The sequence below is a fragment of the Petaurus breviceps genome, unplaced genomic scaffold (genome assembly GCF_028583685.1).
Source record: "Petaurus breviceps papuanus isolate PSGF00001 unplaced genomic scaffold, PetGlider_PUasm1.0 90626, whole genome shotgun sequence".
Taxonomy (NCBI): Eukaryota; Metazoa; Chordata; class Mammalia; order Diprotodontia; family Petauridae; genus Petaurus; species Petaurus breviceps.
The window spans coordinates 554,765-580,033 of NW_027187290.1; the positions used below are offsets into that span (position 1 = coordinate 554,765).

The following is a 25,269-nucleotide window of genomic DNA, read 5'->3' on the forward strand; positions in this document are numbered from 1 at the left end:
GAGATATAAACCTGAGTACCTTGGGTTAAAATACCTATAACGGAAGGGAAAAAGGAGGGTTTTTTTTTGGTCTATGTTCAATTATCTGGAAAGTAACTGATCAACTTTCTGCTACTTTACCCATTTGCCATGGAAATGGTGATTTTTGCCCTTTGTAGGCTCTGATTACTTACCATTTATGATAGATAGATAGATAGATAGACAGACAGACAGACAGATTGTACATTGATGTTTGTCTGTTATCTCTGCCATGGGACTGTGAGCTCTTTGAGAGCAGGACTTGTCTTTTCCCTTTCTTTGTATCCCTAGTGGTTGGCATACACACAGTGCCTGGCATATAGTAGGGACAAAGTTGATTGATTGACTAGTGAAACTTCTAGTGTGTGCATACGAGGCTCCATGTGTATGTGGAAAACTCACCAAAGGGAACAAGAACTTTGTGTTCCAATTTTTTAGAATTCAGTCATCTAGGCCTTGAATATCAATCAAACCATGGTGCTATGTAAACATTCTATCACCTAGAGCTTTCCTAGTAAGTAGCACATCTATACAATAACAATAGAAGGGGGATCATGCAGTGCCTTCTACATCAAAGACAGAAAAAATGATGCATTTTCTTGTTTTGGAAATTACCAGGCCATATGTAAAGTAACTCTCAGAAGTCTGTGCATTTCATATAATGCCATTCAGTCCCTAACAGGGCCAAATACCAAAGAATAGACTATTTCCCCAAATGCAGCACTTTGTTTTGGAGATTCATTTCATAAAATGAATTATATATAAATTATATATAAAATGAATCATATTCTAGATTCGGAGAATCTTGAAGAGTGACTTTTTTTGCTATGGTAAAAATTGTTTCAAGGAATAGATTACAGATGACTTTTTACAATGCTATTTCACCTGAAAGGCAAATCCAATTCAAGGCAAAGTTTCATTATGAAGAAACTGTTACATGTGGTGATACTAGTTATTGAAAATTGAAATGAAGTGAGAGGAAGCTAACACCATCTTGTATGAGATTCTGCTTTCTTTGAGTGACAAAAAGAACTCAATATATCTCATCATCTCACTTATGCCCACTGGGGACTGGGCTACAGTTCTATGACAAGGCAACCTGATTGGTAGACACCAAAGGGCTCAGCTGTACATGAGACACACACACACACATACACCATTTATTTCTGTAGTTAAAAAGCTTTGTATAACTAATGTACACTGCAAATCGTTTCTCTTTATTCCTCTAAGTTAAAGTAAGTTAAAGGTTATGTGTGGGGTATAAACATTTTTTAAAAAGAAATTAATGATCAGAACAAGTCCGGGAGTTAGTACAGGCCTAAATTTTCTCTCTTGCTTCTCTAGCTAATTTGTTCTAAGCTCCTAAGTAGGTATTTGCATGTCCTCCTGGAGGAAAGGGAATGGCCTCAGCAGAAATTTCCCAAGGGGCTGCACTGGAACCTTGTCCTCTGATTGTCTGAGAAGCTTCAGGGCTGGATGGCATCGGTCACTTGACTAGAGTTTCTGCTGCTATTTTCTCCTTTCATGCATAAACAAACCTTTTGATTTTCCTCGCCAACTCACCTGTCTTCTTGAATCAAATCAGTTTTTCGTGCCTCTGCTGTCAATGTCAACCCAAAGTCAGCAGTGCCTCTTCTTCCTCCCTCCCAGAAGCTAAATATATTCTGTTTACAATATGCTTAGTTTCCACTTGATGGGGTCAGGAAGCCAGTGTACATTTCTGAATTTGGGTTTTCTAGTTAGCTGGACTTCCCCGTGCTGTCAAGATATCTCCATATTCCTTTTCTAATTAAAAAGGCCAAGAAGCAGGAAATGTCTGATAGATGAACCAGGGCTCATGAGAGTTTTATGACTTAGGTCTGAATATACAAAATGAAAAAGAATTCTGCTGAGGCCTTTTACAGTCACCATGCCCTGCCCTTCTCCCACAATTCTCTATCTTCCAGCAACATCATGCCGATATGTCATATACATTAGGCACTACGAGGAAAAAAAGGTATAGCCTCCTCTGTTTTGATTATTAAAATATTTAATATTCATGTTAGGAAGTGCCATTTGATTACTGTCTTATCCAAAAAGGCCTCTAAAATATTGTAAATAAATTTCCCTAATATGACTATGTTTTCTGTCCTGTCAGATGGGTTGCTAATAAATTTGCTGCTCGAATGAACAGAGAAATTGGGAACTGTACTGGCTAGGGCACGAGGGCATTGCTGTCCCAAAATGCTTGCCCCTATCTGAAGTTTCCTCAAGAGTAGGTATTTTTTTTTCCAGAGGTGATTTTCCAATAAAATCAGTCTTGATTATTGCAAGCACAGGAGCAATCCCTAGGGGGTATACCAGGCAATTCAATGCAGGGAAATGTTGTACGAGGCAAAATTAAAGTTGTAGCAATGTTATTATTTCTGGAAACATTATCTTGGGGTTTTTCTGCTTTCCTTTTGCATACATGAATCTTAAATGACCACATTTTCATTGATGATAGGCTATTCCAGAAAAGCACCCAGAACAATATAGGGCTTCAATTCTCTCCAGTGTTCTTGCCTAAGTACAAGGCCTGGTTTATGACACTGTGTACTCAAAAGTTGCTACTAAATTGATAAGAAAGTATATGGCAATTGGCCCCCTTAATTCTAAATCCAACTGGCAAGATTGACTGGCAATGCAAAGACCAAAATGAGGCCACATACACCACGATGGAAACAGAAAAAAGGCAACAATCTCAGAAGATATGGGCAGGGGAAAAGGGAACCTCCAGAACTCCCCCCGCACCTGAAAAGTTTGGGGAAAAAAATAAACATCTTTTGGAAATTCTTGGTATTGGATTTTGTGTTACCACCTTAATCCTCTTGGAATCTCCAATGATCTTATGCCATCGGTTTATAGCTAGAATGGGACTTAGAAAAGCCATCTAGTCTAATCCCCTCATTTCAAAGATGAGGAACCTGACATCAAGAGACATGAAATTTCTTGTCCTAAATCATCTAGGTAGTGAATGACAGATCTAACATTTGAACCCAGGTCTTTGGGCTCCCAAATCTAAAAGTGACCTTTTCCACTGTGCCACCATACTTCTTTTAATCAAACAACAAATATTTCCACAGTATTTCTGTTCTCCAATGGGAGCGATACCTCTTCAAGCAAGGCAAAAGTGAAGTAGGAGTAGACATCTGAGTTGTGTGAAATAAAGAGGAGGAAGGGGAAATTGTGAGGTCCCAGGTAATGGCATTTTTTTAGTATAAGTATGAGTCAGGGGCTTCTTCTGAAAGTACTGAGATGAGGCAGAGTTTGGGAGGCTTGGGAACAGATGAAATTTTTGGAAAGCTACTGTAGGGAAAGGGAGAATAAAGTAAGGTTGTTTTGCCATAGTAAAGGCCCAGTGAAGATTATGTAACATAACTTTATAGAGGGTCCACTCATATCCATTACTTTCTTAAGCTCTGTTCAGCAGCCCATGAATAGAAATGAAGAAAGCTGATGGTGAGAGCAATCCAAGTTTGGGTTTTGGCAAGACACAAATAGTGATAGGTAACAAGGGGCTATAGTATAGAGTGGAGGTGCCAGACATGCAGTTTTCAACACGCCTGAGTGTGGCCAAACCAGACAAAACTGTAGTTGGAAAATATTTAGCAAAATAAATACAAACACAATAAAACACAGAACACATTAACTGGGTTTCTAAGTCCATGTGTGGCCTGCAGGGATCCTTATGTATAGTTTAGTGCCCCCCTCCTTTCTACTTGAGTTTGCCCTGGTATAGAGGATGAACTGACTCCCCAAGGAAGTGGGGAGATTCTAGCCAGTATGTATGGTGATGGCTTAGGAACAAACTGAAAGGGAGTGGGAGAGGCCACAGTGAGAACAGACAATAGTGTTATTAAGGGTTATACGGTAAAGATGGAATTATAAAAAGGCTGGGATCGTGTAATGGTGGTTTGGCTGATGCCTAGATGCCCTAAGATGGCATGACCCATCTGGAAGATTCTGGATGACTGGAACACACATGGACAGTCTATGCTGGCCTACCCCATGGTGGCTAGGAGCCTTTTCTCATTAGCTTTGTAACTGGAACTGTCAAATAGCCTGACTCACCACCTACTTGCGTCTGAGGGCGAAGGACTTAGCTATGTCCATTTCTTTGTCAAGAGTTGATCAATCTTGCTTTATAATCTATCTTCAACTCTAACTTGCAAAAAAATAAGTATCTTCAACACCGTTTCTGTTCACATTTCACTGTTGTCTTAACTAAAACTTCCTTAAGTCAAGTGTCCAACCAAAAAACCTGGTATTCTACACAGCAGCTGATTCCATATTGTACTAGGGCATATTAGGACATTGTATCAGTTTACAACTTTGAAACTAAAGCAACTATTTTTTTCCCTAATTGATTGCCTTTCTGGACCTCTTGGGATGGTTTTCAAACAGTACAATGAACAGTTAAAACATTTTCTTTCAGTCTACGCCTAAGAATCCCTCCACTGATGCAAAACAGTAACTCATCTTTTAACTTCTAGTCTTAGGTGCCCGAGTCACTGAAGAGCTAAGACACTTGCCCGCAGTAACACAGCTAGTTTGGGTGAGAGGCCAGACTGGAATCTGGACGACCTGGGTCTTCCTCACTCCAAGGCCAGTCCTTTTGGATTGGAAATGTTTAAAGAAAATTGTGAGTATGCCTGTTGCACACCAAATGGGCTTGAGAGGAGATAGCAAACTTGAGAGTTGAGACATCTTCTGTAAAGAGATTCAGAAGTCTCTCATGGGATTTACCCTGAAGCCCTTTCCCTTACCGTGGCGGGGGAAAAGTAACATAAAAGAGCAAAAGCCATGGTTGCTCTCTGTACACAAATAAGTTTCTTTTCTTTATAATTATTTTATTTCATATTTCCTGATAGTGTTTCTGAAAAGACATCTTCCAAGTAATGACATCATAGGCCTGGCCGCCTTCCCACAGTATTATCAATGAAAAGATCTGTTTTCATCCTGTTGATTAGCAGGGCGTTTCTTCAAAAGCAAAACTGTTAATGGCACTCACAAGGTGTCTGTTTAATCAAATATCGGGCACATTAGAATCCAGGATCCTTGTGAGGAGGAATTTTCATTCATTCTATTTGTGTCTCCATTGCCTAGTACTTACTAAGTACTTGGCACGTAGTGAGTAGATGATTCATAAATACTTGTTGATTAAACTGATAAAAAAGCTGGATTACTTTAAGTGTAAAAGGTAGTTCATCATTTAATCATGTAGCCTGAACTTATGTGACTTTAGCATAATATGGCAGCGCAGAAGTGAGTGACTCAACTGGAAATTTTTCAGTGAAGACCAATTCTGTTCTCTGTGACTCCCTAAATGCTCAGATCTTTGATGCTGGGGTTGGGATTGGAAGGGTAAGTGATGTGTGTGTGTGTGTCTGTGTTTCCTATATGATTAATAAAACATTATTTTAAAGTGGTGAGCCTAGAGACATTGAATCAAATAAAGAAATACAACAAGCCTTGGACCAGAGCAAGGAGCCCTATGCTTACCAGCTGGCCATGTAAGAGAACAAGGCATTTCATTTCTCTAAATTTCCTAATCTAACAATTTAGGGAATGAAACTTGGTGACTTCTAAAACCCCTTCCTTGAGTGCCATTCTCCTCTCTCCACCCCCACATCCATCTCTACCATTCTATTAAGAAGGGGATGTCTCCTATCAAAATGAGATTTGGCCAGTGTTCTAGTTTCCAACAGTCATGGAGGTCAGACCACTTTTCACCCTGGATTACTTTTAATTTGGAAGAAAAATTTGTCTTAGCCTAGACCACCATTTCTGGTCAAGTATATGGTAAAAGTCTTGTTAGGGATAGAAAAGACATTTATAGGCAATTTGTTACATTTTAATAAAGGTGGCTGGAATCACCTGGATCCAAATATTAATTATCTTGACAACATTCTAATAAGTGCTATTTATCTTTTATGCAACTATTTGGAGAAAGTCTGCATTGCTTTTAAAAGGCCAGACAAGAAGGACACTGGATTGTAGAGGGGAAAACCCAACCCAGCAACTAGAGAGTCAATAAAAACAATTCTGTGCCCCACGTTGGGAGGTTTCCTTTAATTATGACCCCCACTCTAAATGTCCCCTTTTTTCTCCTCAAATTAAGGCTGAATGGGGACTCCAAGTCTAAACATAATGGGTGAGTGAAGACATCTATAACATGGCGGCCACGTCTCATGGAAAACTACCACACTTCAAATCTCTTCTAAGCAACTGGGACTATTTTGGAATGTTAAAAACCAAACACATTGTACATTTTTCCAGAGATGCAAGGTTTTTTAAAAGCCAATTTTATGGTCTTTTAACAAAAGTTTTTATGCAGAAAGGAGAGTGAGCTGTTGTGGCACCTCTATCTGTAATATCTATGGCCTTTCTAAAGTCCCCTTTCCTGCAAAGTGTCCTTTTTGTGTGCTACGGTATGTTCTCTTTTGGGTCACTGGACTTAGAGCTGGCAAGGACCTCAGGGATAATACTCAGCACGGCAATACCTTAAAGGAAACTGAGGCCCAGGGAGGTGAGGTGATTTGTCCGATTTGCTCAAAAGTGGCAGCGTTAGGGAAGTTTTTCACTTAGTTGCTCTGACTGTGACTATACTGCCCTTGTTATCCTATTAGATAGTTAGGAGCATGTTAGCAGACTATGCTGATAAGCTTGCTGTACCCTAGTCTTCCACATGATTCTCATCGAAGTTATCATAGAATAATTGGGAAGGAGAGGAATAAAATAAAAAAAATGCAAAATTCTACTTGTCCATTTGTAAGAATTTATGTTAACTTAAATAGACTCACTTTTTTATACTGGTTTAAACACAACTCCAGAAAATTCCAGAAATGAGGCCAGATACCCATATAACTTGAGTAGATCAGTTACCTCCTAGATTGTAGAATCTCAGGGTTGAAAAGGATTTTGGGAACCATGTGACACAAGGACCTCCCGTAAGGAGGAGGGCTAGCTACAACAAGCCTAAGTGCCTGCAATGAGAATTCATACAAAGGTTCTCTAGGCGATATGGGAACTATATGATTTACATGGAGAGAAATGAAATAGACTTTGAAGACTTTCTAGCACTCTACTAAGTTCTCCTATGCCGTCAACGAATCAGAGCACTGTACACTGTTTACAGAAGCAAGCCCAAGCTTTGAAAGTTGAATGAGTCCACATGAGGTCAGCAAAAATGGAGACTGTGTCAGTAAAGTAGAAAAACAAGGGACAATTTTATATTTATGACAACTGAAGATATTTCTATTTTTGGTGGGGAGAGGGGGAAGACATAGAGCTCCCTTCAAGTCAACTCAACTTATTAGTGCAGGGCTTTTAGAGTAAAGCAAATCACATCTGCAGGAGTGCACTAGCACATAAGGTTTAATAATAGAAAGGAGTCTTTTAACATCTAGGCTAGGCCACATATGGTAGAGGAGATGGCTAATCTTTCAGGCCTTGTTTTCACAATGGAAACTACTGATAATATGAGAAGTGTAGAACATTGCAATTCAAACAAAATTCTCTTTGATATTTTAAGAGCCAGGGATGCTATATATTATATATAATATTATAGTTGTGGCTAAATTCTGAGGCAAGTAAAATTCCTATGCATTTCCAAAGACCTTGGGAAGCAATTCTGCTTAAGGTTATACAGATATATTGTTTTGATTTTTAATCCCTGAAGCAAAGGCTGTGTGTGTGTGTGTGTGTGTCTCTACAATTTTAAATAGACTATATTTAATGCGTTGAATGATCTCCTTAGGTTAAGGCGATCAGTTGTAACCCTGAAGGTATTGAAAATAGAGTGAAATAAGGAGGTTGGAAAAAGGCAGCCCTTCCTATCCTATCATGACAAGCACACACTGACAGAAAGGGGTGCAGTCTATTGGCAGCATTGGGCTACATTGAAATACCCTTGGTTAAATTTCAGGAGGTAATAGCAACTTAAATGAGTAAAAACCCTTTGCAATGGATATATTGACGCATAACTAAGATGATTAACAGCTAACACACAATATATGTTCCTTGGCAAAGATAATCCCATAGAGACTGAAATGTACACTGGCTTCAGACCCATCAAGAGTTCTCAGTTGCTGGTATATAAGATAGTTCTTTCCTCAAACTATGTCAATAAAAATGTCTTTCATCAAGTAGGATTTCATGAGTACAATGGTGAGTGGTCAATAAATTCTCATTGGTTGGTTTGTTGGGTTGGTTTTTTTTTTTTTGCTTGGAGGGCAATTGGGGTCAAGTGACTTGCCCAAGGTCACACAGCAAGTAAGTGTGTCCAGTGTCTGAGGCATGATTTGAACTCAGGTCCTCCTGACTCCAGGGCCGGTGCTCTATTCACTGAGCCACCTAGCCGCCCTGGTTTGTTGGTTTTTAATGGACGCAAAGAGAATGGGTTAAGAAAGTAAGGCTAGGCTGTCACAAAGTAATTCACATCTATTGCCTTTTCCTAATCCAATGACAGTACTTAATACAAATACATATTTGTGATATTCACCAAACTGCATTCCAATTTCCTGTGGAATCAGACAATCTCTACTTCTTCAGTGCCAGACACAAACACTCAACATTGCATACTCAAAGAAAGGGAACCGTGGAGATCTAGGAGCGAGTATTTTATAGTGACTGAGTAGGAGCACACTCATGAATATCTGACAAATGTGAAGGGAGAAGTGTGTGGTCAGTCACGTGCTACCTTTTTAGGCGGGAGGCAGGCCCTCACTAGCATATGCCCTCTTCAGTTGTGGGTTGGACTCAAATTAAGTTGAGCAGGATGGTTCTGCCAGTCCCTTTTGGGGAAGGGCCACATTCTTTGGAAGGTGCCAATTCCAGGTCCAGTTGTAGGCCTCTGACAGGTCCACTTGGAGAAGGCCAAGAGACCTCTAATTGCTGAGCATCTTTCCATATCATCTAGAATAACACTCCTGCCCCAGAACTTGGAAGGATTGCTTAATCTGGTCTCTAGATCTTTTCTTGCATAAGCATATTGAATATCCATAGGTCAGGCAGAACTGACTACCTGGAGACTAAGAGCCTCTGTTAATTCACTTACAAAACAACAAGAATTTTCTCTGCTGTCAGTTGGACTTGGCCTTGGTCTGCTGCCATGACTTCCAGGGCTCACGTCTCTATGATTCTCAGATGGAAAGGCCAAGATAGTGAGTTAGTAACATGAACCCAGGTGCAAGGGAGTGCAAAGCCCCACTAAGCTCAACAGCTTTCTATATTGGAGGGCAATTCTAAACACCCAGGAGTTGGTTGTAACGGGTCTGTTACCAAGCAGATTTAAAACACACTACGGAATAAAAAATAATCTCCAAAACTCCACATTATTTTACCAATCCTTTGGTCAATTCTTATCTCCATGTGACTCCCTATCTACTTTGTTCCTCCTTGTTGTAGTCCTGAACCTGGGAGATATTATATAGAATCTTCCCTATGAATAAACGGCCATCTAAAAAATACTCTTTTTTGTAGAAACCATTTCTATCAATAAGTGAAAAGAAAATTGCTGCCACTTTCAGTGTAGTTTAGTGCAGTTCTACACAAAGAAAAATAGCCTGGTATTCAGGCATGAGGCTAACCTGGGACCTCCATTGGCTCTGAGGGGGTTTCTATTACAATGGGCTGGCTTTCTCTCTGGCTCATACCCTCATGACTGAGGGTTCACATTTGGGAGAGGGTCAGGGTGAGTGGCACACAGTCTGTGATTGTGGGAAAGTAGAACACTAATGAGCCCACCCAGAGATTGAACCTATGGCCTGACCTCATTAGTGCCATGCTCCAAACCACTGAGCTTACTGGCCACAGTAACACCGTACCAAGTAACTACTAACCATGAATGTGTAACTCCTGGGGACACGGTACTGCTGGAGATGTAATAACATAGCAACTAGGTTGGTTCTTTCTTTTGGAAATGAAACAGCTGTCTGAACTTGTCCATGTTGGAACACTGAAATAAGATGCCACGTCAACCAGAATGACTAATGACCAACCACCTCTTTAACTGGAACAAAAAAAAGCTATCTTCTGGAGATATAGACCAGATGTCTAGAAAGACTGTAACGAGAGGAGTGCTATGCTGCTCGCTTATGACTGTACAATATTCCAGAAAAGGCCCTGGAAATTGGCCCCAGCTAAGACACCTTTCAGAAATCAGCAGCCGGAAAAGAAAAATAGAATTTTCTGAGCTTTTCATCACTAGAGCAGAGAGGCCTAGGCACAAAGGTAGGTGTAAAACATTCCCACGTGGCTACAAAGCACTTGGCACACTTTCAGTGATTTCCCTCTCTGTCAGATCTTTCTAAGGCTTGCAATTAAAAATGTAATCTTTTTAGCATGTGCAAAGCCCGCAAGGCCAGAAGTACTATTTGTCTAAAATGATTATAATATTATTTGGCAGCTATTCATAGAACGCACATATTAATTTATGTAAACTGAGCACAACTTAGGGCGTTTGTTCATCAGGGATATGGGGAAAACCAAAGCAGGCCCCTGCTGATTAAGAGAATTTTTTATGTCCATAATTCAGGATTAAATCAAACTCCAGTGTGCGCCTGCCTCCCTCCCTCCTTCCTCCTACTCCTTTCTCTCTCTCTCAAAATTATTTTTCTTTGCATTGAGATTGTTACAGTTGAAATATCCAACTGATATAAAAAGGAACTTACTTTGAAGGAATGTCCATGGATTTTGCCTTTTCAATGTCCTGTGAATTAAAGAAAAAAAATTCCATTAAGCAACATTAATAGGCACAGACTTCCAACTGATTACCAAAACAATCTACAGTATCAGAATGCTTCACAGCACCATACTAAGTGAACCAAAGCAGGTTGCCTCAGGAAACTAAAGCTGGAGAAAAAAAAATTCATCTCTTTCAGGGAATACTGTCACCTATGCCAGATCTGCTTCCAGATGCTGACGTGACAGCACATGCCTACATCTTGGATTCAGCAGGAATCCCACAAGTACACAGTAGAAAGTACTACTTGAACTATAATCTTTGTCATGTGGCTTTCTTCATTCTAACATCTATGAATCTGAATTTTTTTAAAGGCGGGGGGGATCGGACTGCTTACACAAAATCCTTGATGCATTTTGAGGTCGATGACATGAAACCACTCATCTGAACATCATCATGGATCCCTCCTATGACTATCAGCCACCAGAGCACTCCCATGGCCATTGGTCCAAGGGGCATTTGTTTCCAAATTGTTTTTTATTAGCCAACACCACAAAAGGGCAAAGGATCACCAAAAGCTCAGATCAATTTATATTTGTGAAGCCTTTGAGAAAACACTGCTTGAATCATCTAAATGAGTCAATCTCTGGACCTCTTGGCCTGCACCAGCTTGGACATGGAGCCTGGGTTCCAGTTTATTGCTGAATCCATTGATCTGTGTACAGTCCATTTATCATTCATGAAAAGAGCTAGTGATCTTCACAGTATATTAGAAGAAACAACTCAGATCATCTGTCAACGGCCCTCTTATTTCTGTTTCCCTCTCCACAGGGATTTCATCTCCTTCGATTCTTCTTGAATTAAAATGTTGCTAAGCAACACAGCTGGGGGCACTGATGGTAGAATGGTTACAGTCTACCAAAGTGTTTAAACACCTGGAGGTTTTTAGGGATGATTTCCCCTCCCCCCATTTCTATAGCATAATTATGGCATCAGAAACAAACTCAGATTTCTAGAATGCATTTAAGCTAAATAAATCGTATTAATAGAAAAAAAGAGTTGAAAAAACAAGGATAATATCAAGCTATGTCCTTTTACAGTGTCCAGGTAGTGCTATTAGTTTCATAAAGACTTTGCAGAAGGTGTAAAGGAGATGGGAGATGACGAAGGGAGGGAAGATATAAAAGAGAAAAATGTAAATCTGTTACAGGGATTGTATCGTATGTACTAGAACATTAGAATATGGAATCATATTTAAAAATTCTTGTTCAATAACTTCATCCTTCTGAACCGAATTCTAATCAATCACATTTTGATTTTGGAATCCTACTTCTGGTTTGATGAAATCTAGATTCTCTTGCTAAAGAAATATCCATAATTTTTGGACAGGGCTAGGGAGTCAAGAATTTTGTTCATCATTTGCCTGAGTCTGAAATTTGGCATTTGCCAAAATGGCATATATAACAAGACATAATAAGTTAAAATAAAGAAACAGGCAGTCTCTTGTTGGCTCTTGTAATGCCTGAAATTTAGTGACATCATCATGGTGAAGGGGAAATCACTAATTCAGATTGTTTATCAAAGTATGTATTTCTGCTACTGCAACTGATCTACCCAAGTCTGCCCAATGAGGTTAGCAAAAGAAGAGCAGGATGCTGGGTAAAACATCCATCAGACTCTTCCTGCTCTAAGCTTTTCTACACATCCACAGAACTCCTTCTCCCGCCTGCTTATCCTGGCTAGAGGGAAATGGTTTTGAGCAGCAGGCCAAAGAAAGATAATTCTGGAAACACTGAGACCAAACCTTTTCTAGCTCCTCAAATCTGTGAAAGCTAGCTGGATTTTTCTCACTTTTTCTTAGAACAATTCAGGTTACTAAAAGTAACTTGGCACTAGATTCAAGTGTGTGTTCAATTTCTTTCTGAACAGAGACTGCAATCATTGTGAGCATGCCCAGTGACAGAAGGTGGGGAGAGAAAGAAATCAAAGGGGGGGGGGGACAATGAAGAACCGGAGCTTTGATTAAGAAACATATCATTTGAAAATGCTATCAGTGCATCAAGCCAGCCAATTTGAGCTAATTATTTCCCTATGATCAGGAGCAGTACAATTGTGTTTGGGGTAGGTCCCTTTGAAATGTAGTCTTTTATAAAACCATTACAGGAAAATACTTCCTTCAAATGATTTTTTTTCCTGGGTTGCTATTGACTCAGATGGTCTCGGTCGAGTCATTCCCTTTGCTTTAGTAATTAACTTTTCATCAGGTTGAAATTCACAGCTCTAGTCTGTGTTCCTAGCTATCCTTCTCAAATCTCTCTCTATCCATCCCTTTTATCCTCATGAAAGAGAATGACTGTACTGAGTCCATTCAGCATGCAGTCAGCTTCACCCCCCTCATTTAAAAAATAGATTTTAATTGATATCTTTTGTTTTTACATTGCTTAGATGAGTTCCTGTCCTTCTCCCAGAGAGCAACCTCTTGTAACAGAATTTTTCAAAGAGAAAAATTTCAGTAAACTTGTTTAACACTGAAACACTTTGCTCTTGTATGTCATGTTCTGTAACCATGGACTTCCACCTGTGCAAAGCAGTGGGATTGGGAGGGGATGTCTTCTTATATCTGTTCTTTGGGACTAAGCTCATTAATTGCTATCTCACAAGATTCAGTTTTGACTGTTTTGTGGTATTCCTTACATTTCCATTATTGTAGTCATGCATATATTGCTTCCTTAGCTCTGTTTATTTCTGTTTTCATCAGTTCATGTGTAAATCTTTCCATGCTTCTCTAGATTCAGCATGTTTCTTGTTTCTTATGGCATCATATTACATTACATTCCCATATCAATTTGTTTTGGCCATTCCCTAATTGATGGACTACTTAGCTTCAAGCTACTCATTACCATCAAGTGCTGCTATAAATATTTTGGCATATATGGAGCCTTTCTTTTTGTCAGTAACTTTCTTGGGGTATAAACCTAGCAGCAAGATCTCTGGGTTAAATGGTAGATAATTCCAAATTACTTTAAGAATAGTTGTACTAATTCACAGCTCCACCAACAATGAATTATCGTGCCTGTATTTATACAACCCATTAGATACTGTGCTCATCTTATGTCATTTATGCCAATTTGTTGGATATGAGGGGAAACCTCAGCATTGTTTGGACTTGCATTTATCTTAGTACTAGTGACCTGGGGCATTCTTTCAAATGAATGTTAATAATTTGCACTTCTTTTGAGATCTCATATTTTTAAAGAGAATTAAGCGATTGCAGAGATGTGAGTGAAAATATCTTTTTTAAAAAACAGACTATTGTTGTACAATTTTTATGTGGCCTTAAATGGCCAAAACTTTTCTGTATAAAGATGAGGAGATTCACCTCCTAAAATGACGGGTGCTGAGCAGAAAATTTCACATGACAGATACATATGCCAACATCAGAAATAGATTGCAAATAAGTGAAATGACATAATATAAAAGGGGACGTATTGGGAATGCAGCTAATTGTGAATTTAAAAATACGTGTTATAGTGATTTACATAGATTGGAAAATGTAGGTAAGATCATTATGCCACTTTAATTTGTCATTTCTGGGTTTTGGTAACTTATTTACCCCTTACAGAGGATGCTGGGTGGCTCTTCTCTGAGGGCAGTGATCTATACTGTTAGAAAGTACTAAAAATAATAATTCTCCTGAATTTTATGCTGTTCTCCTAAACTTATACTTAAAATGTAAGGTGAGGGTGAAGCTTGAGGATAAGGATATATTAGGGAAGAAAGTGAAATGGAGAGGAAGCTATTATAAATCACTTGCTTTCCCTATGGATTTAAGCATGTATATATTCATGATCAAATAATATACCAGATAATAAAACACTATGGATCCACAAAATGATGTAGACTCTAAAGTGACCGTTATTTCTTTTTTTTAATTTTTAAATTATTTTTTGCTTTTTGAAGGGGGGAGGCTAGGTCAATCGGGGTTAAGTGACCTGCCCAAGGTCACACCTCTAGTAAGTGTGTCAAGGGTCTGAGGCCAAATTTGAACTCAGGTCCTCCTGACTCCAGGGCCAGTGCTCTATTCACTGTGCCACCTAGCCACCCCTAGTGACCATTATTTCAATGGAGAATGATAGGCATCTCCCCTTTGTGCTCCATTATGGCCTCACACTGATCATGTCTCTGACAACTCCTCCTTGTGGCATGTATTCCTCTTATTTTATAGCTACATGGTACAGTGGATAGATACAAGTGTCAGGTCTGGAGTTAGGAAGACCTGAGGTCCAATTCTGGCACATAGTAGGTGCTTAATAAATGTTTGTTTCCTTCCTTTCTACTACTCAGATCAGGAGGGGGTGAATTCCTTAGCTCAACTGCACTGCCTTCCACATGTCTGCCTAGGAAATCCCCCTCTTTCCTTAAAACCCAGCTCAAGAGCTAACTTTTCCATGAGGCCTTCACTGGTTTTCTCAACTGAAAGTGTTCTCTGTTTCCTCATATTTTTCATGGGATTTTTCTCAGGTCCTATTGTGGCTCTCATAAAATACTTATGTGGCTTCATCTCCCTTATTTGTAGATTTGTATTCCTTGTAAACATGGACCATGGCATGTTTCAACTCGAGTAGCCAGCATCAATGATGGTGCCACACATCTCAGTGCTTAATAAATGAGTATTGAACTCTATAGAATTAGGCATCCCTTAGTTCTCTCTCAAGTCTTTCTTATTAGAAAGTACAGAGACCAGTGATCAGTGGGAATGATGCCTTCTTATGAGTTCATCATAAATGCCTGGGACACAGAATCCACAGCCACTGAAATGATCCTTACCAGCATAATAATACATTTACAGAGAATTTATTCACTGACATAGGCGATCGATCAATCAACAAATCTCTGTGCCAGGCACTATGTAAGCATGAGGATACAAAGACAAAATTAAACAACCCTCACTCCAGAGGAGCTCACATTTTACCATGGGAGATTCAGATAAATATAAAGTAGTTATAACCATAGAAGAGAAGGTATGAACAAGTTGGAAAGGGAACCAGGAAATGCCTCCTGTGGAAGGCATTGTTTGGGCTGAGTGCTGAAGGAAATAAGGGATTCCAGGAGGTAGAGGAGAGGAGAGAGGGCATTCCAGGAATTATGGATGGCTGATGCAAAGGCATGGAGATGGGAAGAGCAAGAACAGTTCTGACCTACTGTAGCATGCACAAAAGGGAATAATGCAAAGCTTTAAAAATTCCAAACAGAGGAATTTCTATTCTATCACAGAGATAATAGGAGCCACTGAAGTTTACTGAGAGGGGGAGTGACGAGGTCAGATGTGTGCTTCAGGGATATTATTTTAGCAGTTTGTGGAGGGTAGATAGGTGAAGGGAGAAGAAATAGTGTCAATATAGAAGCAACCAATTATATATTGTGGTGAGGGAGAGTAAAAAGTCAAGGATATCTCCCCCCAGATTGGAAAGGGAAGATATCTGTTGGATATCCAACTGGAAACATCCCATAAACATTTGTAGATGTTGGTTAAAAGTTCAGTGGAAAGAGTGGAGCTAGACATATAGATATGGGCAATATTTGCATAGAAATGATCATTGAACCCATTCAAAATGATGAGACCACCAACTGAGAGAATAGAGAAAAAAATGGCAGCCCAGGACAGAGTCTATAAAACTGGTAAAGGAACACAAGGCCATGAACAGATCACTCCGGTATTAGACTAGAATCTTCCCTCCAAAGGAACCCATTACCCGATTCTGAATCCAAAAATACTAACCATACTTCTACCTTCTCTCTATTAGGAAAGCATTCTACTTGAAAGCCAGTTATAAAAAAGGTAATAAAAAATTCAGCTATGACAATTTATTGATTGATCAGTCTCTTTCCTGGTTCAAAGAAGGAAATGAAGGTGGACTGGCAAGGCCCACTAATGAAGAATCCCAGGTTTGCTACTTGTTACCTATGTTTTTAATTTCCCTTTATGGGCTTCAGGCTTCTTCCTCTTGAAACTGAGACGGCTAGAGTAGATTATCTCTACCATACTTTTCTGACTGAAATCCTATGCTCTTGATGATTACAGTCAGAAACAGAGAATAGGACTTGAGTCACACTTCATTACACTAACCATAAAACTGCCCAGCCTTCACAGACAAAACCAACGATAGCAGCAACAACATTCCCCTGTCCAATGAATCTCATTGATAGCATGCACAAAAAATTCTTCTAAGGAAAAACCCAAGCATCAAAGCACTTGAACACTTAATATATAACTATAGGAATTTTATAAAGCTAATTTTTAAGGTAGTAAAATATTACCTAATAATCCCCTGATTTCTTAAGTGTGATCCTAATACATCGAATAGATGAACTCTATTAGGTTTCAAGAACGGTTTAGGATATTAAGAATTCACCCCTGCTTATATCCAGATTTAACAAATTACCTGTCTATCCCATTCTGTGAGATATCATACAAAATAAATAAAATTTCTTTCTTTTGCTAAATTACAAAAAGACTCAAAGGAGATAACTATGTTTTCTTTGTGGTAAGATTATCAAGGTGAGTGCAGAGATGGCCTGGAGATATTCTAAACCCTGAACTAATTTCACAAGTCAGTTTGTTTGGGAATTGCTTTTTTTCCCCTAGTCATAATATTACTCCTGTCAGTCACACATAAAATGTGATTTTTATAATCATTTTTCTATATACATCCCTTACATTTTCTCTCTAAAAATCTTTGACATCATGCTACTTACATTACCTTATTAGACAAATGTACCATGTTGTACAGTGGTCAAAGCCCTTTAACAGATATCTCCTAAGAATTCATGTGCAGAGGCCATGTTTATACGACACTGACTAACTGGGTTCAGTGGAAAAGGGTTATATAGGCACCTAGAAGCTTCCAAGTAGCTCAACTGTTCTCTCTCCACTTGACTGTGAAATAACCTAGCAGGCACTATTGGCAAATTGCATCGATCTGCCATTTCAGGAGAAAAGCCTGAAACAAACTAATTCATTAATAAATGACCTCATCATTGATGTATTTGGATGTACTATAATCAATAACTATAGAATGGGCTAACTCACTTAGACAGACACATACCTAGAATAATTGTTTTATTGTTTTACTGAGCATTAAGGAAGGAGCCAGCACAAAAGGACTCTTCTGCTCTGTGATTTCACTGGTTCTACCTTGCTGCTTACAGGCTGTCTATATGAAGTCAGAGCAAGTGGATGAAACAGGACAAATTCAGTCCATGCATCCAAGCAAGCAAGCATTGAAATGGTTGAGTGTTTTATTTCTTCTTATACGTCGATATTGTGTGATTTGGTAGGACAGGCACAATCTACAAAAAGATTTCAACTACTATATTCAATTTCTTTCCTGCCGAAAAAGGAGTCAGTGTCTTCTATTTTAACTTGAGTCTGTATGAAGTGAGGAAGTGGTCACTTTCATCTACGAAGTCATGGGTAATGGAATGCTGCTTTCCAAACTGTGAGATAATAGATCAGGGATCACTTAACCCTCCAGCCATGACCCAATGGCCACTTGGAATCATGAGTAGCAACTTGGAGCTGGGTGGTGCTGGTGGTGAAATTACACAGATGTAATCTCCTACCAACCATCTTTCCCATTGAGGAGATAGGGCTCCTTGTCATCTTTACTCTATGTATCAGGAAAAAAAGTGTCTAGATGTGAACATAGATAATATGGGTTTTAGAACTTGTTCCTTTTGTCTTCAAGTGCATTTAAACAGTAGAGAAGGATTTTTTTAAGTAGCAGGTCCAAAACTAACATAACAGCATTCTCAAGTGCTTACATTTCATTAAGCACTATTCTCCCTAAATCTATTGTTCTGCAGGAAATAAATACCTTTAGAAACATCTATTTGTCAACTGACCATATTCTTTAACTCTAGACTAGAGTTTCTGCTTCTAACTCACTGAAAAATGTATTAACTGGCTTCTGTTAAGAAGCCTCTTTCAGTCCCAAGAAGTTTTCTGTTGCCACTAATAATCATAAGTAAATATAAATAAAGCAGGCAAAGCTTATTAGAATTTACTTGGGGGCATTTCTTTCTCCACCAAAAATCTGGCATTCAGTCATTATGTTACACCAGTCACTGAAGAACAGGAAACTCTGGATTTAGGGGTTCAAAATGTAGGATTTAAATTATTCTTATTGTAACGGCCTCTTCCCTGTTCCTCACTCAGCTCAGGCCCCAGCCCCACCTCTTGCTCATAGCTGCTGAGAAGGGCCTCTCCTTCCTTGCTTAAAGAAAACAGGAGGTAAATGGTGTTAAAGCCAGCACAGTTGTGGGGAAAAATAAATTTCTGTCCAGTCGAATCAGAAGAACTGAAAACCTCAAGCAGGCAAGAGCCCAAGGCCCCAAGCTTCCCTCAGATTCCATGAGAGGGACTTACAAGGTCGACTACACAAGGTCAGTTTTCTGCCTCAGACCAAAGTTCGTGTAAACAAGAGTCAGGGCCTACACAATTTACTTATCTTAACTCAAATTCTGGCAGTTTTTCTAAAGAATTAAAATATTTTCTTTTGCTCCCAGTAGATAAATAGAGTTGGCAGTTTAACAATGAGCTACATTCTGTTTTCTTTCCACAAACCACTCTAAATGAGAGGGCACAAGCCCTTAGTTTTTGTAGGTTGCCTCATGCCCTTAGTAGTAGGCTGGGTACATTTAATGGGTAGGCTACATTAGGCTTGGCCTATAAGCCCCAAATCCTAATCCCCAGCTCTTAAACTCAAACTGCAAACAAAATACCAAGTCAAATTGTTAAAAGCTTACTTAGGCCAATATAGAAACTTCAATCTCTTGAGTTTTCTGGTAGACAATGGCACAGATTTTAAAACTTCATTTTGTCCCTGTTTATATTTGTTTTATCAAGGCATAAGGACCTTAAACACAGATGATAACACATTACCACATCAGCTGAACTTGGCTCCCTGTTATGAAATAGACTTAAAATTTAAACATGCTTGAGCAGTGGTCTCATTTGAGCCACTAATGACCTATATTCATTTTTTCCTTTATTTTTTATAAAATTTTGAGTTCCACATTTTTTCTCCTTCCCTCCCTCCGTTAAACCCTCCTCCCCACCACAGGAAGCATTCAGATATAGATTATACATGTGCAACCATGTAAACATATTTCACATTAGTAATGACCTATAAATTTAAGGGAGACCATTTAAAACAGTGTTTCCCAAACTAATATGGCCCCAGGTCACTTTTTGGCTTGAAATATAACAAGATAACTACTAATCCATGGGGACCTGGAGATATATTTGCAGTCCTGGGGAGGGGTTGCTAGTAGCCTGGAACATGCTATATGCATAGCCTTCAGGTTAAAGGGCTATTTTTTCCCATTACAATGCTCCCTGCTACATGTAAATAGCATCAATTTATTTTTAATTCGATTCTTAGTTCCTTTAGGCCAAAACAAATCTGCACCTCTGTCCCATCTACAGGTTACAAAAATGACAACAACAAAAGAGTTAAACATGTGAGAATTTGTTTCTGTAATTAAAGTATACACTGGAAATTAATGTGCACGTTGGCTAACCGTTCCTCCTTTTTGTGGACATTCGCCAGCTGATGGTTTTAAGCTATGCCACCTTGAGCTGTGTTGCATGATTATACATCTGTGTGTATTCATGGATAGTTTATTATATGCATATCATAAGTCAAAACATTTGGTACTAAAAATAGCAGATCTAATTACAATGGAAAAATTCAGCATGCAGGTTTCTAAACAGTGAAATAGCTGCCTGGAGCATATTAAAAATCACATCATACCAGCCCTAAGCATTTTCTTATTAATCTAGTCTCTATGTTAATAAAGCAGAATGGCATACCCAATCTGGGGAATATAAAGGCCAATGTTATTCCATTAACCTTATATGTTATCCTATTCACTTTCCTGTCATTAATGAATAAATTAAAATTTCCTCTCTTATTATCTAATTGCTAGATAATTTCAAAATTACAATGTGAGAGTTTTCTTTAGTCAGCCTTCAACTGTCCCCATTCTGCTGGGGATTTCAATATGTGTCAACGAGAGAGAAACCGTCTACATTCAAAGACTTAGTTATTTGTCAGTGAGTTTCATTCTAAGCCATGTGCTTTTTCTATAGCTCTGACAAGCTGACCTCTCTCCCTATGTGCCCTAGTGATGCCATTACAGAAGAGCTGTTGGGCTGATAACAAAGTCAATGGACGTTTAGAGAAACCTTGAGGAGGGATAACTGTGGCTGCTAAGAATAATTATAGCTGGAAAGCCAATATGAATGCATGCAGTTAGGGTGGATTCATTTCCAAAACAGAGGTTAGGATGATGGGTAAATGGGCTCGCATCTAGTTTTTTTTCCTCGACTATGGAGTTAAGCTGTTAAGAAGTTATTACCTTAGACACACTAGAAGTAACCAGCACACAACTTCATTTGTATTCATTATAATTTACTCTATCTTTTATCAGTGTCTCTAGTTTTGGAATGATAAGTCAAAGGTCATCTCTCCTGCTCTTTCATTTACATGGACCCCTTTTTGGTTTCCTTCATCCTCCCTGGGCCCTCAGGTTAAGTCATGGTCATCAGAAGGCTTTCACCACAGTGTTTCAACCAGCCCTGGCCTCCTTTGGCAGTCCTGCCCGGGCCCCCTGCCCCTACCCATGTATTGGGTGGATCTTTCCTCTTTCCTCCCCACCACCTTTCTTTCATTCGCCAATTTTAAACATGAAAAATTGCTTTTGATCTTCTCAGAAAGTTGTGTGCAAGGCACAGGTGGAAGAATCACCCAAGGCTACCACAATTTTGTTGGTGCTGCTGCTCCTCAGGAATTCATTTTGCATGCAATTATCTGGTGTTAATCCAGGTCTCAAAAGGAGACCAGGATTCAATAGAAAATCCAGATCAAAACCCTGGATTAAAATCAAATTGGTTTGTATGTGAGAAATAATCAGACCAACACATGTAAGAGAAAGTTAGGAAATAAAGGGGGAGGACAAAAAGGAACCCAAATGTTTTATGACATTTCCCCTTGTAAAGTAATACACATGTTAGTGACCCCAATGGCAAAGTTATCATGCTTCCAAAGTCATATTACTAGGAAGGTGACCATCTCAGAGTGGAAGAAGCAAAGAAATCTGGTTAATAAAGAAAATATGACAGTCACTATGAATACCATCTCCAGGTACAACTTAATAGGATGCTTTGTACTCAAAATTCATTTGAACTGTGCAGCTTGGCTTACAAGGCACAGAAACCATCAGCTTTGGCTGATGCTGGTCTCCAGTGAAACGTACCTAGCCCTATTCCTCATTCCTGAAACGCTGACTGAAGCTATGATGAAGCCATGTTGGGGAGGGGGTGTCCACTGAACAAGATCCTATTACTACTCAAAGTCCTGAAAAGACATTGCAGACAGTGCCTACTGCTTCCGTGGCCCATCTGTCTGCATACTTGCCTACCAATCTGGGCCTGTTGGGTCCATAGAGTCCTACATATGGAGTTAGCAGTGACTTAGGAAGGCTGCATCACTGCACTGTAATGTCTCGCCCCTTTGTCCTGCATAAATCAAACGTAATGAGCTCATTCGGTGAAACATTCAGCAGATGTTTACCTGGTGCTGTGACTAGGCCATAGAGGGCTCTTGGGCCTGATCCCCATGTGTTTGAAAGGCCTTTGGAATAGGTCAGGCTGTGGATAGTTGAAAACTTTAAAGATAGCCATTTTAATAAACCTGTCAATACAATTTCTTTGTAAAAAAAAAACATTTGTGACTGATTAGGCTGCTTGGTCTATCTCTTTAGATCTTTTATTGAACTGCAAGAGCGGCATCAATAACTGCTCCTCAACTGTAAAGGAAAATTGATTCCAGATTTAACTCCTCATTTTCAGGGTCCCCTTAATCCCACATAACCAGAAAGCACTCAGAAAAAGAAAGCACAACAAAACCAGATACCTCAAACTCAACATGTCCGAAACAGAAGCCGTCATCCCCCCGATCTACCCCTCTTCATAATTTCCCTGGTATGGTCAAGGCATCCCTGGCCTCCCAGTCACTCAAGATCCCAGCCTCTGTGCCATCCTTGCCACCTTGTCATCTCTCACCTCTCAGGCACAATTTGATGCCAAGGCCTATGGTTTCTCTTTTAACATCTCTCATATAGTCTCTTCTCTCCTCAGCTGCCTTGGCGTAGGCCCTCAGCATCTCACACCTGGATCATTACAATAGCCTTTTGGCTGATCATCCTGTACTGTGGAGCCTCTCCCCACTGCAGTCTATCCTCCACTCAGCTCTCAAAGGGATCTTCTAATTGCAGTCCATCCATGTCACTCCCCTCCCACTCAATATGCTCCAATGGTTCCCTATCACCTTCAGGATACACTACAAAATTCTCTATTGGGCATTCAAAGTCCTTTCCAAACAGGCCCCTTCCTACCTTTCTGGTCTTCTTGTGCTTGCCTATGCTCCATTCTGTGATTCATCCACACAGAACTCATTGCTGTTCCTTGTACCAAGGCTCCTTCTCCCAACTGCTTGACTTTTCACTGACGACCCCCCATACCTGGAATGTCCTTCTTCTCTTTGCTTCCCATCTTCCTTCAAGTCTCAGCTCAGATTTCACCTTCTGAAAGAGGTCTTTCATGCCCGCCTTGTACCTATATCCTGCTTGTAAATTGTTAAAATGTTGTCTCCCCCATTTCTGTCTTTCTTTGTATCCCTAGTGCTTAACACAGTGCCTAACATATAGTAAGCACTTCAAAATGCTTGCTGACTTGACTTGGAACACCACAATGCTACAGAGATACCAGCAAGTCAGTTATGATCATAAATTTGAGTCAGAAAGGGACCTTAGCAATCATGTAATCTAGCCCCTTCTTTTACTGAAAAGGAAACTGATGGCCAGAAAGGGGAAGGGACTTGCCTAAGTTCACACAGGTAAAAGTGGAAGAGCCAAGTTACCTGGCACCACATCTAATCCCCTTTCCATTTTATCATGCTCCTTTATATCTGACCATTAGACTACCCAGCCTAGGCTTACTGTGCACTCAAAGCATGGTAGCCCAACTTAGATTGTCTTGAAAAGACTATGAAAGTAGGAAGAATAAGGGGTGAATTGGAAATCTAAGATTGCTTAAACACGATTCCCATTAACTGTCTGAAAAGTGAAAAGTCTGATCAAAATGCTCCCTAGGAAATAGAACCAGACATATTAGAGATGCTTACTAGAGAGCACAGAGAGCTCATCTAGTCTAGCACCCTAATTTGAGAAAAGAGGAAACTAAAGGCCAGACACAGCAGGTGACTTGCCCAAAGTCACACATTTAATATATGTCCAAGCTGGTACCTCTGTTATCACACTTATTCATCATCACAATACCCCCAATTCATTTTCTCTCATTTCCATGAGAGAAAGAGAGTTGCCAATTTGTAAATTCTACATCTCCAAGTTCTCCTGCATGCATTCCCTTTTCTCCACTCACATGACAACCATTTAATCTCTCCCTTCCCCAGTCTATCTTCCAAACAGCCACACAAAATAATGTTGCTAAAACACACGTCCGATCATGTCACTCCCTAACTGAGAATCATCAATGGTCCCCAATGGACCCCCAAGATAAAAGACAAACTCTTCTGTTTGTCATTTGAAGACCTCCACAATCTGTCTTCATTTCACGTGACCCTCTCCCCACAACATTATGGGCTGACCAAACTGGTTTACTGGCTATTTCTTATACTCAGCATTTCATCTCTTTTGCACCTGTGCTTCTGTACAGGCTTTATGTCCTCTCTGCCTCCCCCAAAACCCCCTCCCCATTCCTAGAATCCTTTCCTTTCTCACCATATCCTATTAGGCTTGGCTCATGTGCTACCTCCTACAGAATTCCTCCATTTATTAGGGTTTTTCCCCACCTTGAAATTACTTTGTTTTTATTTTACATTTTATTTTCCTTAGCAGTATGTAAGCACTTCAAGGGCAGGGACTGATTTCTTTTTCTCTGTGTATCCCCAGAGTATAGCACATAGTAGGTACTTAGTAAGTAAAGAATGTTCTGATTAATATTCATCTTTTTATTTCCAGTGCCTGGCACAATTTATGCCTCTTACACGGTGGGCACCAATCAATGTCTGCTGAATTGAACTGAAATTAAAAGAGCACTTGGAAAAAATTATGCTTGAATAACATGATTAATATCATTGTCCTAGGGTCTGTATAGAAGCATTGGCTGGCCTCTCATTTTAGCCTCTGATCACTAGTTCAAAATTAGTTAGAACACAGACATTAGGAGACTCATGTCAATTCCAAACTGATCCTTAACACAAGCCCCAAACTGGCTTCTGTCACCTGAGACCGAGTAGATTAAAAAGCTATCTGTGCATACAGAGAGGTTCTATTAACTTCATCCCTAGGCATCAGAAAATGAGAGTTTCCAAGTTTGGGTGAAAATGTTTGGTTTGATAAGCAGAGAAAAGCAGTGTGTGTGTGTGTGTGTGTGTGTGTGTGTGTGTGTGTGTGTGTGT

General features: G+C 39.6%; 1 protein-coding gene and 1 long non-coding RNA gene across 2 annotated transcripts in view; one reads left to right on the plus strand and one right to left on the minus strand.

Moving 5' to 3' along the window:
- The window catches only part of LOC138143064 (uncharacterized), a 289,623-nt gene extending 284,948 nt beyond the window's left edge, over nt 1-4,675 (plus strand). The window contains exon 6 of the long non-coding RNA XR_011163595.1: nt 4,533-4,675. This is a non-coding gene — a long non-coding RNA (uncharacterized lncRNA). The remainder of the gene's footprint in view (nt 1-4,532) is intronic.
- The window catches only part of AFF2 (ALF transcription elongation factor 2), a 145,614-nt gene that overhangs the window by 67,542 nt on the left and 52,803 nt on the right, over nt 1-25,269 (minus strand). Inside the window, exon 5 of the mRNA XM_069064242.1 lies at nt 10,713-10,750. Within this exon, the coding sequence (XP_068920343.1) occupies nt 10,713-10,750 (38 nt within the window). The remainder of the gene's footprint in view (nt 1-10,712; nt 10,751-25,269) is intronic.